Source organism: Poeciliopsis prolifica, unplaced genomic scaffold (assembly GCF_027474105.1).
Source record: "Poeciliopsis prolifica strain line A6 unplaced genomic scaffold, Auburn_PproV2 SCAFFOLD004, whole genome shotgun sequence".
Classification (NCBI taxonomy): domain Eukaryota; kingdom Metazoa; phylum Chordata; class Actinopteri; order Cyprinodontiformes; family Poeciliidae; genus Poeciliopsis; species Poeciliopsis prolifica.
Window position 1 is genome coordinate 10,330,138 of NW_026562379.1, and position 14,528 is coordinate 10,344,665.

General features: G+C 41.3%; 1 protein-coding gene across 1 annotated transcript; it reads left to right on the top strand.

The window, feature by feature from the left end:
- Window positions 1-929: 929 nt before the first annotated feature.
- On the top strand, window positions 930-14,433 carry fbxo46 (F-box protein 46). The gene is made up of 3 exons (XM_055028322.1): window positions 930-1,334; window positions 9,034-9,634; window positions 10,942-14,433. Exons 2-3 carry the CDS (start codon window positions 9,158-9,160, stop codon window positions 12,739-12,741), a joined length of 2,277 nt encoding a protein of 758 aa, XP_054884297.1. The 5' UTR covers window positions 930-1,334; window positions 9,034-9,157; the 3' UTR covers window positions 12,742-14,433.
- Window positions 14,434-14,528: the final 95 nt, after the last annotated feature.

The following is a 14,528-nucleotide window of genomic DNA, read 5'->3' on the forward strand; positions in this document are numbered from 1 at the left end:
GCTAAAATCTCCCAGAACCAAGTGAGGTAATGCTATACAGGCTCATGTAGTCATACTTTAATTTGTAGCACCATAATTCTGAAAGGTTTTTCTTGGCTGAGAACAGCACTGAGTATCACAAAAAAATATTGTGATATATGGTAGTGGCAGCATCATACAGAGAGGTAACTGCATCAGACTGAACATTTTTTAAAATAAAGTTATGGATTACTTCAGAATCAGTTTGGAACCAAAACAATCAGTTGTTTGCTACAAAGCTAGTGAGTAGAATGAATTTCATTTCTCAGCTTTGCAGTAAAATTAAAGAAAGATCATCAACAACAACAACAGAGCTTTTTCATCAGAAAAAAAATAATGTTTAGGAATAAAATCTGACATAAAATTTGTGGATCTTAAGAGTTTTGTGCACAACAGATGTACACCATAATATGGTAGCATTGGAAAACTTTAATAAGATAGACTGAGCTATTATTAAAGAAGAATGAAAGCTGATTTTGTTTTTTATTTAAAGTACTCCAATAAAGTGTCGAGTAAATAACTGTGGAGACGTAATGCAAGTCACTGCAGCTTTATAAATTTTAACCTAATAGATTAAATTTCAGTTAAATTGTGCAGGATTTATTAATGGTTGAAAAGTTTTTTTTTTAGTCACACAAACCTGTATTTTTAACATATTGTTGATGAAACAATAAAAATAAGTCTAATAAACATGTTTGTCACTAATAATTTTATGGAGAACGAACATACGCGTTGTTAGAGTGGCTTTCAGTTTTCCCACCTGTTTTTGACAGAGTGACCTTTAGATGCTGGGGTGTCACAGTGGCCGGTGTGGAGTCCGTGGGGCAGCGGAGAGGGAGGGCGCTGAGCACACGCCATATATGGGCACACCACCGACTCTGCACTGCTATTGGCTGATAGACTTATGCAGCTGCTTGTCAACAAGATGGCCTTCCTCCTCTCGCCGTTTTAACACAGATTATTTTGGTATCCCCGAGAACATACTGTGAAAGCCTGTGACACTTCTCGATAGACAGCGGGAGAGAGATTGCTGGGAGACCTAGTTGGGCGTACGGTCAGGTGGATTCTCTTCAGAGAACTGACAGCCTGAAATGCTGCGACAGAGGCTAGTATTAAGCAAGGTTGATAAAACAGAAAGTAGCTGTGGGCTAATGTCGACGTTAGCCTGCTAGCTGGTTAGCCTAGGTACGTGGACTCAGATAGTCAGCTCGTGTCACCTGTATTAGACTAGTTTGGTTGGAGGAAAACACGGCTAACAAGGACTTGTCACTGACCTTCTGCTCATCGCGGGGTTTCCGTGGAGTACAACCTAACAGGTATTTCCACTCCCACAGCATAAATGAAAGTCTTTTTTTTTAATCGTTGCTTGCTAGCAGAGAAAAGCTCTTATAATATTCTGCAGGTAAGTTGTGTTGTCCAGTTAGCTAGCTCGTTAGCTCAGGAGGGGTTTGTTTTTCTATAACTTCGTCTCAGTCTACACTGAAGTGAATTATCGTTTTAAAAAAGCCGACTTGTACAAATGAGGGTTAGTTAAATACAGTAGTTCTCTAGTTTTTGTTTGACTTCTGGTCTGCTGGGTATTTCTGTCCCAGCGACACTGCTAGCTCACTGCTTAAATAGCTGGTAGTTGGTTAAAGACATTTAAATTTAATGTTGGGTGAAAATAATCTCCTTTGGCTTTGTTTTTGCTGATCTTTGGTATTGTTGTCCCATCTCTCCTTATAATTGTCACGTCACATGTAGACATTGTTTCAACTTGTTTTCAATATATTTTAGAAAGTTAACACATTTACCTAAAGAGATGCTTTTAGTGAGCTGCGGGTCTTCGTTTTTGTCCACGAAGCTTTAGTCACAGTGAGGACAACAGTCTTGACATTTTTTGTGCATTGACTTTTTAACGTGCTCCTGTCACGATGTGTGGTTCTCTCCAAGAAAACAACCGCGATCCAACCTTTAGTGTTCAACATGTTGGTTAAGATCTTGAAGAGGTCTTCTGTAATCAAACAGCTATTCGGATGTTTTTTACTGCAAGTTGAAACTGCTTACGAGACATTCTGTAAAACTTGGATTCTGAATAGATCACTCAGAACAACGCCCATCTGGTCAGTTCTTTCTTTTTTTTTTTTGCTGTGAATAATCGTCTAATCGAGATAAAGAAAACCTGCCCTCCCAATCTTCCCACATGCCTCAAGTGACATCACATTATCCCCAAGGCTCTTTTTAGTCTGTTCATGTTTTTTTTCTTTTGTACACATATTTTATTCATGGTTTTAACAAAATTCCACTTTCTTTCGTGTTTGTTTACATTCTGTACTGTTGTTGTGTGCCTAAATTTGGCAATAAAAAGACATGAAAACAGTTTATGAATTAGCCTGAAATTATTGACAATAAAGGGTTGGTCAGGACTTCTGACTCAGCTGCTGTTAACCGAAAAGGACTGCTTGTCATCAGTGTCGTAGTCATTTCATTTGACAGCAGAATGAAGATGGGAGAGGAGAAAAATCCCATTACTCAACAGTAATAAAACGAGTTGTTTAACTGAGATGAAGTATTGTGATTTCAGAATGCATGCAGTTCAACTGTGCTGCCAAACCATATTTAATATAAAAAAATTTAAGTTTGACATTTACTCACTTTCTAAATGGCAAATGTACATAGAAAACAAACAGATGATATAATTCTTGACAGAATAAAAAAGAATTTGCATCAATTAGAGTTCCGCCATCTGCCTCTTTGTCCATCATGACTTTAGGTTCATCAGTCAGAAATTGTGTCCATGGTACTCGCATGTTTCAGAATGGGAGTGGCTGATGTGATAATTTTATGTTCTTCAAAATTAGAAAATGTTGACAAACTGCCAAAAGAAGGAAGTAGTAAAATTATCTCCAAAAATATTCAATGGAGTTGTGGTTTATGCTGTTGTTCAAGCACATAAGTCTTATTCTTTAACGGAGAAATAAGATCACATATAGAAAGTGTTTTAAGATATGAATATATGTTGTTGTAAAACGATGATAAACATTGATGATCGGCCTATTCTGAGAAACAGACTAATACTCGGCTGTTTTATTATAAATTGTACTAAGAGATTGTTTTCTACCCAAATGCTTATCTACATAAATGAATGTATACTTTCTAGAAAATCAGTTTCTGTCCCAGTATGTAACCTTATTGCTTTATTAGTGTAGGTGTGTTTGGACGCAACCCTCTCTCTGAGTGGTTTGATGTTGTTTATTCAGACAGTGCGTGATTGAAGCTCTTCTCGGGAGGTCAATACAACAGATCACTGTCTTATTGAGGTATGTGATGATATTTCTGAACGGACATTCTAACACACACACACACACACACACACACACACAGTCAGAGATGGCCATGTAGGCTGGAAGCCACTCTTCCCAGGTGTCGTCGCACAGTCCTGATCTGACTGCTGGAGCGACACACTTCACTCTATTGTTGAGCACACCGGTGACAGAACAGACGGCCTGTTGGGGCGTTCATCTGTTGCATTGTCGTCAAAGACACACAGGCAGAGGGAAACTTTTGCAAAGTATTTTGTGGTCGTGCCAGCATGATTGGTGGGTTTCTGGCTGCTGTCTGCACATTGACATGAATGAAATCCTTCAGAGTGTCACCGTCTAACGGACACTACTGAGAGTTATTCTTTAGCTTGTTTTCTTTTTTAACCACTTGGTTCTTATTAACTCGGATGGCCATAAAATGATGACCTCACATCTTGAATTATGATATCAAACATTTAGAAATGATTGCTTTAGTTCTTTATCCAAGCTGCCAAGTTTTATAGGTGTTTAACAAGGATATAGTTGTCTGAACACACCCACCCAGCCAAGTGTAAATGAGGACAGGGTCATTAAAGGTGTGCAGAGAAAAACACAAGCTGGGAAACAAAATAAAAATTCCATGTTTCTAATTTTGTTTAATCAGTCTATTCAGTCAGTCTAATCTTCGACTTACTGAAACTGTATGTAGATTCGGACCATCAACATCCAGTTTAACTGAATAATCAATTTAGAGTTTGGAAAATATGTTGTTTTAGGATCTAAACACTGGAAACTTGATTTAAATTAATATTCGGCAAAGCTGTTACAATTAGTCTTTTCTGTATCGTTTATTGTATTGCTGGTGAAATTGCTAGAAACTTAATATCAAAGATGCTATCAGTTTTACATCTTTGAAAATGTTGAAAGTTTAACAAAAAAAAGCAGGCGTTCATTGTTCAGACAGTATAACCTGTTATTTTAATATTTGTGTTTTTGTATCATCTGAAGGTTTCTGAAGGTTAGAATGAAGCTCCTTTGTGTGTCGTGGCTATTTTACAATCAGAAGCTCCTTCTCATTCTTCAGGACATTAGAGGAATGTTGTACTCTGTATTATTGATCAACTTTACTGACGTAGGTTAGATAACAAATATCTTCTCTCTGATCCAGTTAACACATCCCGTTTCAGGTGACTACACACTGTTAAGTTTGATTTGACCTTTTATGGATCTCTACCTGTAAACCAGCCCCAAATGTTAAATAACATGCCTCTGCATTTTGGGCTTCCCAGGTTGATGAGTCTGCAAAGTTGGCAGACTGCATGCTTCCATGTGTCGATGTGTGGAACGAGTTAATTGCTGGAAATGCACAGAAAAATCTTCATTCTCTCTTGACAGTCTGTCAGACAGGTTGGGTTTCTAACGATTAAGCCTGCAGAGTTGCTGTAGTGCCACTGGCTGCTGCTGATCTTGGACAGGATTTGATGGATTAGGTTGCTGCAGATTGCTTAATTCAAGCCCAGAGTCTTATTTGCAGAGATTCGTTTGAGGAGTAAACGATGCACGAAGAACATGTGTAAATGTGCCTCATCTGCTACTTGGATTTAGCTTTAAATTGTGTGAAATATTAAAGATAAAAGATAAATATCCCTTCAGCTGTCTGGGTTTGAGGCACACGGCATAAGATGTCATAATCCCTTTTCAGAACTTGGATATATTTAGAATAAATTTTTCTCATTTAATAAAGTCTGTATTTCAGACTTGGGTCAGTATTAGATTTTCATACTACAACATATTGTAGAAGTTTCATGGTTTAAAAATATCACAGTAAAATAATGTTGCACATATGTATGACATGATCTAATTACCTTTTCCTCCTGTGTCAAACTAATAGCATATTCATTATTACATTTTAGCTCTTAGATTTTAAGAAAATATTATAGAATAAACATTGACTTAATTGAAAAAGTACTACCTACACCTGCCAAGTACCAGCCAATTACTACATTGTCTGGTAGTAATTCATCTGAACAATCCTGCAGTTAGCTGCTGCTATACCATAAAAAAAGTATAGGTGATGCACTTTAATGCTTGTATTCACCAACTGGAAGTATTTCTAAGCATCTATATTAGTTTATGCAGCATTCCATTTATCTAGGATCTAGATTTGATCAGACCTGAGATAACATCATTCTATTTAAGTTGGAATTTCAAAAGGGCAACTTTCTGTGAGAGGATTATTGTACCTCTTACAATCATCATTTTACTTTCCAGAACCACAATGTTACAAAAATTACGTAACATTGATTTTTAGATGCACTCTTACATGTGTAAAATAAACAAGTATTCACCACATCTTATTGCTGTTTGAGCGATGAGCGGCCATAATGACGTGCAAATTCGACCTTATAAGTCGTAAAGGAGGTAGTCAAGAGTTACTCCCCATTTTATAGCGGGGAGTCCGACTTTGGAGGGCGTTCCAGTTGAATTTTTTTTTCCAACTAGGAATGTAATTTCCAAGTTCAGAGAGCAACTGGATCTACTCAGCCGGCTGACCAGCAGCATGTAGGAACACAATTCTTCCTGCTGTCTGGAGCAAAATGGCTGCTTTGACACTGTCGTTAATTCAAAATAAACTTTAAGCCATCAGAACTGTTAAGAGTTACTTTATTAAACCTGAGTATATCTTGATGCCAGTAAACCGCCCATGCTTAATTCTAATGATGAGAATTAATATTCTGTACTGTTGGCAGGCATTTGAATTTCTGTGGTTTCTTGTATTGTGCTTGCAGTCAAAGTGTTGCCTTTCATTCTTAAATGTTCATGTTGCCAGGTGACATTTAATTGTTGAAACTAAAGTATTCTGTCATCCTAAATCTTTTAGAATTTTTGACTTTTAGAGTTTTGTACCCCTGTTTAGTCATGTTTTTCTCAGAAACATGACTAAAGGCAAGGTTTTGAACCTTTTTCTTATTGACAGGCACAATATTTAATTTAAGAAGTGCCAATGTTTAAACAGAATATGGTTTGATTCCCTGCAAGATTCCTTTAATTTTCATGTTTTCATTGAGATAATGTCTCATCTCCCAATACTGCCAAGTTCCCAAAAGGGCAAAAGCCAATAGTTCTCTTCTCACTCTCTTTCATGATAGGAGCAACATATTGCATGAATCTGTGGTTATCATGGTGGATAAGAAAGAGTTAAAGAATGAAACTGGTTATGACTAGTCCAATCCCTGAAGAAAATGCTGTAAAAAAGCCTCTTCACTATAGTATAATCTGTCTGCTCTTAGATGAGTTGTTGCTGTGTGATTATAGAGGAAGCATTTATACTGCTTCACCACACTGTGTGGGAGGTGTTTGTTTTTTGCGCCTCTCTGAGCCAATCCATTAGTCCAACTGTATAACGCACCACCCATGCAGTGTTACACAGAAAAGAACAAGTGACCCTTTCGGTTTCGTGTCAAATGAGTTCTAAAATGGCCCAAACAGGCGGCTCAAGTTTCCTCCTGAATACGAGAATCGTTAATTAAATAGCCCAGCTGATCAACTTTTCATTTAGAGCAAGACTGTATGTTGGAAAACTGAATGTTTTCCTCAGTTAGAGACTCTTCACACCATTGTATTGAGTCAGTGTTGAAGAATAAAACTTTTTTTCCCCCTCTGCATTTACCTTAAGACTAAACTGTAATAGTTTTCTCATGAATAATGGACCCTTATTCAGAGGGCGCAGTTAATACAAAAGGAAAGTTTCAAATCCAATAGAGCTAATAAAATTAATTGATCTCATTGGATCCAGGTTTGCACTATATTAGGACAACTTTACCTTTGTATATTAAGTATATTGGGCACTAAAATCTGTCAGAACTGGTTGTTCTATACAGTGGGACTCACAGGTAGGGACGGGTTTATATCTTTCATTGTAATGACAAAAGAAATTCTGGATGTATGAAACCCCCAAAACTGACAGTATTGCCAGCTTCAGGCACCTTTTCTATTTCACCACTGTTGATTACAAAAGAGCTTCAATAAATCTGTGAAAATGATTAAATGCCAATTATTTACATAACCGATGTCCTGAAGAAGCCCATTTTGATATTTTTTATTTTTTTCTCAAGAGCTGTGTGTGTGTGTTTTTGGCTTTGACTACAGTCAACCATCTAAACAGGTTCTTTACAGATCCTAATCATCTAAAATGTGTCTGGTGGTGTCAAAAGTTTACACTCCCAATGCCTCTGATCGCCCTCTTCAACATTATAAAGAAGCTCAGACTAAAAATATTCATATCAGTGGGATTTAAGGGCTTGTTGGCATGCAATAACTTGTCAGTTCACTGTCATGAACAGAGTAAATGTTTTGATTTTGCAACAATTGTGCAGATGATATGAAAACTATGGTGGCGGAATATGGATCAGATGAAGCTCCGCAGAGAAACAGGAGTTAACTAGTTAACCTCATTTAATTTTCCAGTGAACTCACAGTAATATGACCTCCTTTTGCCAAAGATAATGGAGCCCACCAACAATAACATAACCTCATTTGGAAAAATCTCAAAGCCTTATAAAGTAAGCTACATTTTTGATCCAGATTTGGCTTTAATTGTTAAAATGGTAACTTCGAACTGTATTATTTTTATTTTTAAGAGTTGTGGAGCATCTTGGGGGAGATGGAGTAAGTACAAACACTTAACCAGTAGGTCAGGCAGGTTGCTTCGTCTGTCCCCAAGAATGCTGGCCTGTCCCTGGCATACCCTGCAGCCGCCCTTGCTACAGAAGCAAATGATGCCGGGTAAACAGAAGAGCTCCCCCTCATTGTTTTGTAGTATATCCAGCAAGGAAGAGGTGAGGATAGCAACAACAGTTTCACTCCCATCTCCTCCCTGCCGCTGCTTTCTAAAAATAGGTCCAGCATATGCCTGGATGCTCCTCCCTGTGTTGCCTCCTATTAAGTCAAGTCCTCTTTGAAATGCTGAGATGCAGAGAGAGGGTGAGGAGGATCCATTTGGTGCTTTTGTGCTCTATCGTTCATCCCTTTCATCTTGAAACCAGAAATGCGATCCCTTTTAATTTAATCTGGAGGCCTTGGAGTGGGGGAGATGGTCTTGTTGCACAGCAGTGAATTCAACTACTGATTAAATTTGGCCAAAGTCTGAAGCAGAGGATTTGTGACTGGTGTCTGTAAAAGTGTGACGCTCTCTTCTAAACACTAGTGGTTGTACTGGGGCTTGCAATGCTTTCAGACTGTTTGATCACTTCAGGGAAACTATTCAGTAGTTAGTTTGTTAATCTGCACTTTTAAATAGATAAAATGTATAGTTTTATCTTAATCATTTCTGTCTCTCCATCTCTTCATGTATTTGCAGGGTGTGCATGCGTCCTTACAAACTCTTTTAAAAAAGCCCTGATTTGTAGATGCACTTTATTTGCATTTTTATGGCACTTGACCTAATGTAGTTTTTGACTGTTGGTTCTAAGTTGCATTTGTGTTTTTGTGTTCATTATGTAAAGCACTTTGAAATGCCTTGCTGCTGAAATGTGCTATACAAATAAAATTTGATTTGATTTATCAATATTTAATATTTTGTAGTTTGTATTTTTTTGTATTCTATTCAATTTTTATTTCATACAGGTCTTAAATTTCATGGATAGTCTTTTAAAATGCTCTTAAGTCTTTAATTTGAGTTGGTGGAACCAGCAGAAACAGTGATTTGAACCTTTTTTCTGTCTTCTTGATGCAGGTTTTATGCCCGGTGTTGGTTTTGGTGCCAGTCTTGTGGCTACGGGAACTGAGACGAACGATGAGCGCTCCTGGTGTTTGCTGGCCAGCGTAGATGCAGATATGCCACGGTGGTCCTCATCCTGATGGACCGAGACACCTTCTCCCACATCCGGCTGTGGTGCCCTCGCCCCTTCGGCACCTACTCCCAGAACAAAGCTCGGAGTCCAGGCTCGGGGGGCAACAGTGGAGGAGCCAGTGGGGCAGGTTCCCCCTCGGTCTGCAAGGCTGAGCTCTCGCAAGGTGCCAGGAGGACGCCAGAAGAAAGTGAAGATGTAGGGATGATAGTTGGGGGTAAGGAGGTAAAGGAGGAGGAGGATGTGGGGTCAGAGAACACGCCACCTGAACCTGAGCTTGAATCTGGCGCCATTACACAAACCCAGGCCTCTCAGCCTCCTCCTGCTCCGCCCTCGCCACCAACTACAGGATCTCAGATGCAAGATGGGCGCGTGCTGTTGGACACCTGGTATGTTATCAAACCAGGGAACACAAAGGAGAAGATTGCCTTTTTTGTTGCACACCAGTTCAGTGGAGCAGGCCAGCCCAGACCGAGTGCCATGAAGGTGAGAACCTAACAGAGGGGTGTATATCTCTTTTACAATTTCAGTATTCCTTTAGTTCAGGTACGATATCAGAGTATTTTAAAATGTTAGCTAAGGTTGCTTTAATCGAGCTCTGGTTTGTTTGCTCAAAAGTCTGATTTGTCTGGGGAGATGTGAATATGCAACTCTAATATGGACCAAAAAAAAGCAAACTCTGGTCCACCTAAAAACCCAGATCTCGGTTTTGAACCCTGGTGTGGTTTGACTGCATATGTGAATGCCAAGAGAACCAGAGGCTGCTTGGAAGCGGATTATAGTGCAAGGCATTCTGGGTTAAGGCAACTAAAACAAACATATGGGTCTAGTGCTCATGTAGTCACTTATGAAAGACAAGAGAAATCCTACTGCTAAACTTTGATACCACTCCATTTTTGTCCTATATTTCATAAAGAAGTAAGTAACAGCCGTGTCTTCTTCAGAGATTTTTGTCGTTTCCTTCAGTGGTCCTTGGTGTAGTTCCACCACAGGTGAGGAGAACAAGTTTTCCAGAGTGTCTAGTTAATTTGAAATGGTGCATTGTGAAAGCAAACCGCACCAGCTGAAAATCTATCAGATATTGCAATTTTGATCTCCTATGGAGCAGTCATTGACTTGTATCATGCACCTCTCCTGGACGAGCATGTAGCAACATGTTGGACAATCACTTCCATTGAGTGGTTGACTTTACAGTAATCTCACATACTGATCATCATTGTAGTAACATTGAAGAGGAAAAACTGTTTATCAGGAAGAAACCTCTAACAGATCCAGAATCAATACCAGCAGCCATTTGCCACAGCTGTAAGACAGCAGAATGCACTAAAGATAACAGAACTGATGTACTATTATGTTTTATGTTAATAAAAGTAAAATGCTAATAACAGAAAAGGGACATCATTTAGTTAATGATTATTTCAGCTGGTGCCCTCCTCCAGGAAGGTACCAAAACCAAACAGAATGCCAGATCAGGAGTAGCTTCTATGGAGAGAAAAACATAAAATGAAACATTAATATGCAAATGTAGTCTCTGCATCTTGAAATCACACAGGACTGCTTGCATTTCATGAACTACATGCATTCAAATATATTTGACTATATCTGGATGGCTTTCCACTATCCTTTAATGTAGGGGTGACTACGATCATAGGGTTGAGGGGATGTCGTTCAGTGTCATTACGATGTATATAGAAAGTACTGTAGCAAATGATCACCATCACACTATATAGCATTATCAGAGTAGCTGGACAATTGTGTGTGGCCTCAAATTACATCACTTTCTGTTTCCACAGGTTAAAGGTAACTGGGCAACAGATTGCAGTAAAGCCAAAAGACGAAGGCGGTGCTCATCCTACGACCCTCCAACGCGCTCCCAAGCGCCGACTCCTGACACCTTCATAGAACCTCCAAGCCCCGAAGAGCTAGCATTAGGTGTGAATGAGACAGATCTGCTATCTGTGGCTGAGATGGTTGCCTTGGTGGAACAGAGGACCGCCATGGCCCTTCAGGGCATCGTGGCAGTTCATGGAAACCAGCACCATCACCATTCGCTTACCACCTCTCATAGTCAGGACTTCCCCCACAGCCAACATACTCTGCTCCGAGGTACAGTCTCCGACCCTTCTCCTATGCTGTTTGAATCAAACAGTTCAGACAGTCAAGCCTCTAATGAATCCCAAAAGCCATCATCTCCAATCCAGACGGATCAGGAATTCGAGGAGGAGCAGGAGTCATGCAGGGTGGCTCAGGCCATCGCACACTTTGAATCTCAGACCCTTGAGAATCGCCTACATCTAGGTTCTGGATCTGGAGTACCTTCAAATAATCAAAGTGGAGATGGGGAGCTCAAAAGAGGGGAGACTGTAACACCGCCTCCACCACCCAACCACACCCATGGGGAGGTGAGGATAGCTTTCAGAGTGTCAAATATGGACCCACGCTCACAACTAGAGCCAGCTGGCCGGTCCCGCTGTATGTTTATGAGCTGTGGTGGAGCGAGTAACCAGGCAGCTGCCAGGGCCAAAGAGAAAATCACCTGTGACTTGTACCAACTCGTCAGTCCGTCTTCAAGAGATCCCAGTAGTCTGCTGCTTGCCGCCACAGCTTCCACCTCCAAACCAGACGTAGATCTCCATCAAGACAATCCGTCCTGCGGCACCCCGGACCCCAACCAGGAGCTCTCCACAGGGGAGAAGAAAGGGGGCGTTGGGAGGGAACGAGTGACTGGGTTCCACGTGGAGGTTGTGGTGACGGGTGCTGTGGACCAGTGTGTCTTCTATGGCAAGGACAGCACTGAGAATGTGCAGGAGGAAACAGTGTGTTTCGCAATGCCTACAGTGGGAGGAGGTGGTGGTGGTGTTGGCAGCTCAACTGACCCATCATCAGACGATCCCCCTCCTGGACAGCTTTTTTTCCTTCAGTCCCCTAGGGGACCAGAGGACGATCTAACTGCAAAGACATCTGGCAGTGGGGCAGGAATGTGCTCTTTGGACTGCGCCAACAACAACAGTCCTGGCACAGGGGTGACAGTGGGCTCAGTGGAGCGAGCGACACGTCCAGACTCCCCTGGTGTCGGGGAGGACTGCTCTGACCCTTCGCTGTGTCGCCTTTACCGCCACGTGTCACACGACTTCCTGGAGATCCGTTTTCAGATCCAGCGGCTCCTTGAGCCGAGACAGTATATGTTGCTGCTCCCCGACCACATCATGGTGAACATCTTCAGCTACCTACCCACTCGCTCTCTGGCAGCCCTTAAATGCACCTGTCACTACTTTAAGGCATTGATTGAAACCTATGGGGTGCGCGCGGTGGACTCACGCTGGAACCAGGACCCCCTTTACAGAGACGACCCCTGCAAACAGTGCAAGCGTCAGTATGAGCGCGGGGACGTTTCTTTGTGCCGCTGGCACCCCAAACCTTACCACCATGACCTGCCTTACGGACGTTCCTACTGGATGTGCTGCCGGCGTACAGACAAGGACACTCCGGGTTGCCGGGTTGGGCTCCATGACAACAACTGGGTCCAGCAGCCTGCAGACGGGTCCCAGCCCATCCGCAGCAAGAGGGAAGAACGGAGGGAGGAGGCCAGGTAGAGGGTGCAAACCAAGTCTCATCTCATTGCATACCTCCTCTCATCTCTCCATCACTGGTCTGAGAACTTGGGGTACAGAGGGCAACGGGGGAGGAATCAGCACTCCAAGACTGCTTGTCTCCTCTTCTTTCTCCTTCTTTCTGTCAATAGAGAGAAGTTAAGATCTGAAGAATCACACTCCTTGCCTTTTTTTTTCTCTTTCCAACTGCTCCAGAATCCTTCTCTCCCCCTCCTAGAGTGGCTAATAAAAGTTTGTACACCAGGGTTGGGGTCCTTTCCTGCTGCTGTCAGTCTCGTCTCTGAGGGGGTTCTGTTTAAATATGCACATGGATGTTACAGTAGGCGATTTTATGTGAAAACTTTGCAGTGTTTTGGATTGAGATTAGCATTCATTAAGTGACGTATAGAAATGTAATGTCCACCAGCGTGCTTTCAGCTCCCAACACGTGTCCTGCGTTGTTTTGCCCCCAGCATCCATGTTTAGCTGTACAGACGGGCTTCAAGGGACATGTAAAACCTTTCAGTGCAGAATGTTTCGAGTTATTACAGAAATGTGATTGTATAAAGCAAACTTGATTCTTTTTTTTTTCGGTTGTAGAAGATGCCCTTTGTAGCTGTCCTGCACCAAGCATTTCTCTGTTCTGAATGTGCTGTAATGATGTATTAAGTTGATCAGTCCCCTACTGATGCTGCTGAATTTACTGCTCGTCACTGATGCTCATTCTGAGTTCAGTCCTGGATGCCCCCCTTTGCCCCGAGTCCAGGTCTCAGAGAGCCGCCCGGTTATTGTTACGGAGCGGACCCTGACCTTGCTGACCAGCCATAAATGGGAGCCACTGTCTGGTTTACAGAGAATTATGGGAGACAGACTTGAATGGGATTTAAAAAGAGAAACTCGATGTCACTTTGGAAAGGCCTGATGTCACTTTGTATGGTTTGATTGATTCTTTATGCTTGTTTTGCCATTTTTTTTTTTGTTTTTGTTTGGTTGTTTTTATTGGGTTTTTGTGTCTGGATGTTTGCTGTTGTATTTGCTTTTATTCATGAGGATTGTTTTCTTTGTGTATCAGTCTGTCATTCTACTGAAGTTTTCTTTTTTTATTTTAATATGCCATCTTTATTTTAAATATGCCCTTCTTTTATCCTTCCCTCCACCTCAACAGAGCCATCATTCATACTTTGAAGTGTGTTCAACTATCCACCACTAACACCAGAAACTATCTATACCAGCTTCCAGCCTTAAAAGCCCCCCTACCTCTTACCCCAACCTTCTGGAGACCGAGGCATCAGATACCTCTCAGATGATCAGAACACAAAAGTTGCACTGTTTTCCAGTGCTTCACACACTCCATCCAGCTCCACTGGGTCCACTTAAATTATTGCGTGTGCAAGAACAGTGCCTGGTGATGGCTCTGACTTTTCAATATTGGGGGAGGGGACAATAAAAAATGGAATCTAATCTATTTATCTTTGCCCTCTCCTCCTCTGCTTTTAACCTCCCTCCCCACCGCTGCAAGCTGACAGACTGGACATTGAAGAACTGATGTGATGAATGATGCTGAACCTCTGCATGGAGTTGGGAAGATGGTTGGGTAGTCATGGGAGAACTCTGTAGGTGGCAGATGTGTACAATGCTAATGGGAAATATCTGCTTAAATAAAACAGAAGTGATGATTAAAACTGGAAATCTGAACCACTACCTCGTATGTCTTTTTATACGCTGATCCACATTGCTCGTTTTCTAAATCGTGCTGGGTGGTTGCAGCTTGGTGGTTTCAAGCCACTTAC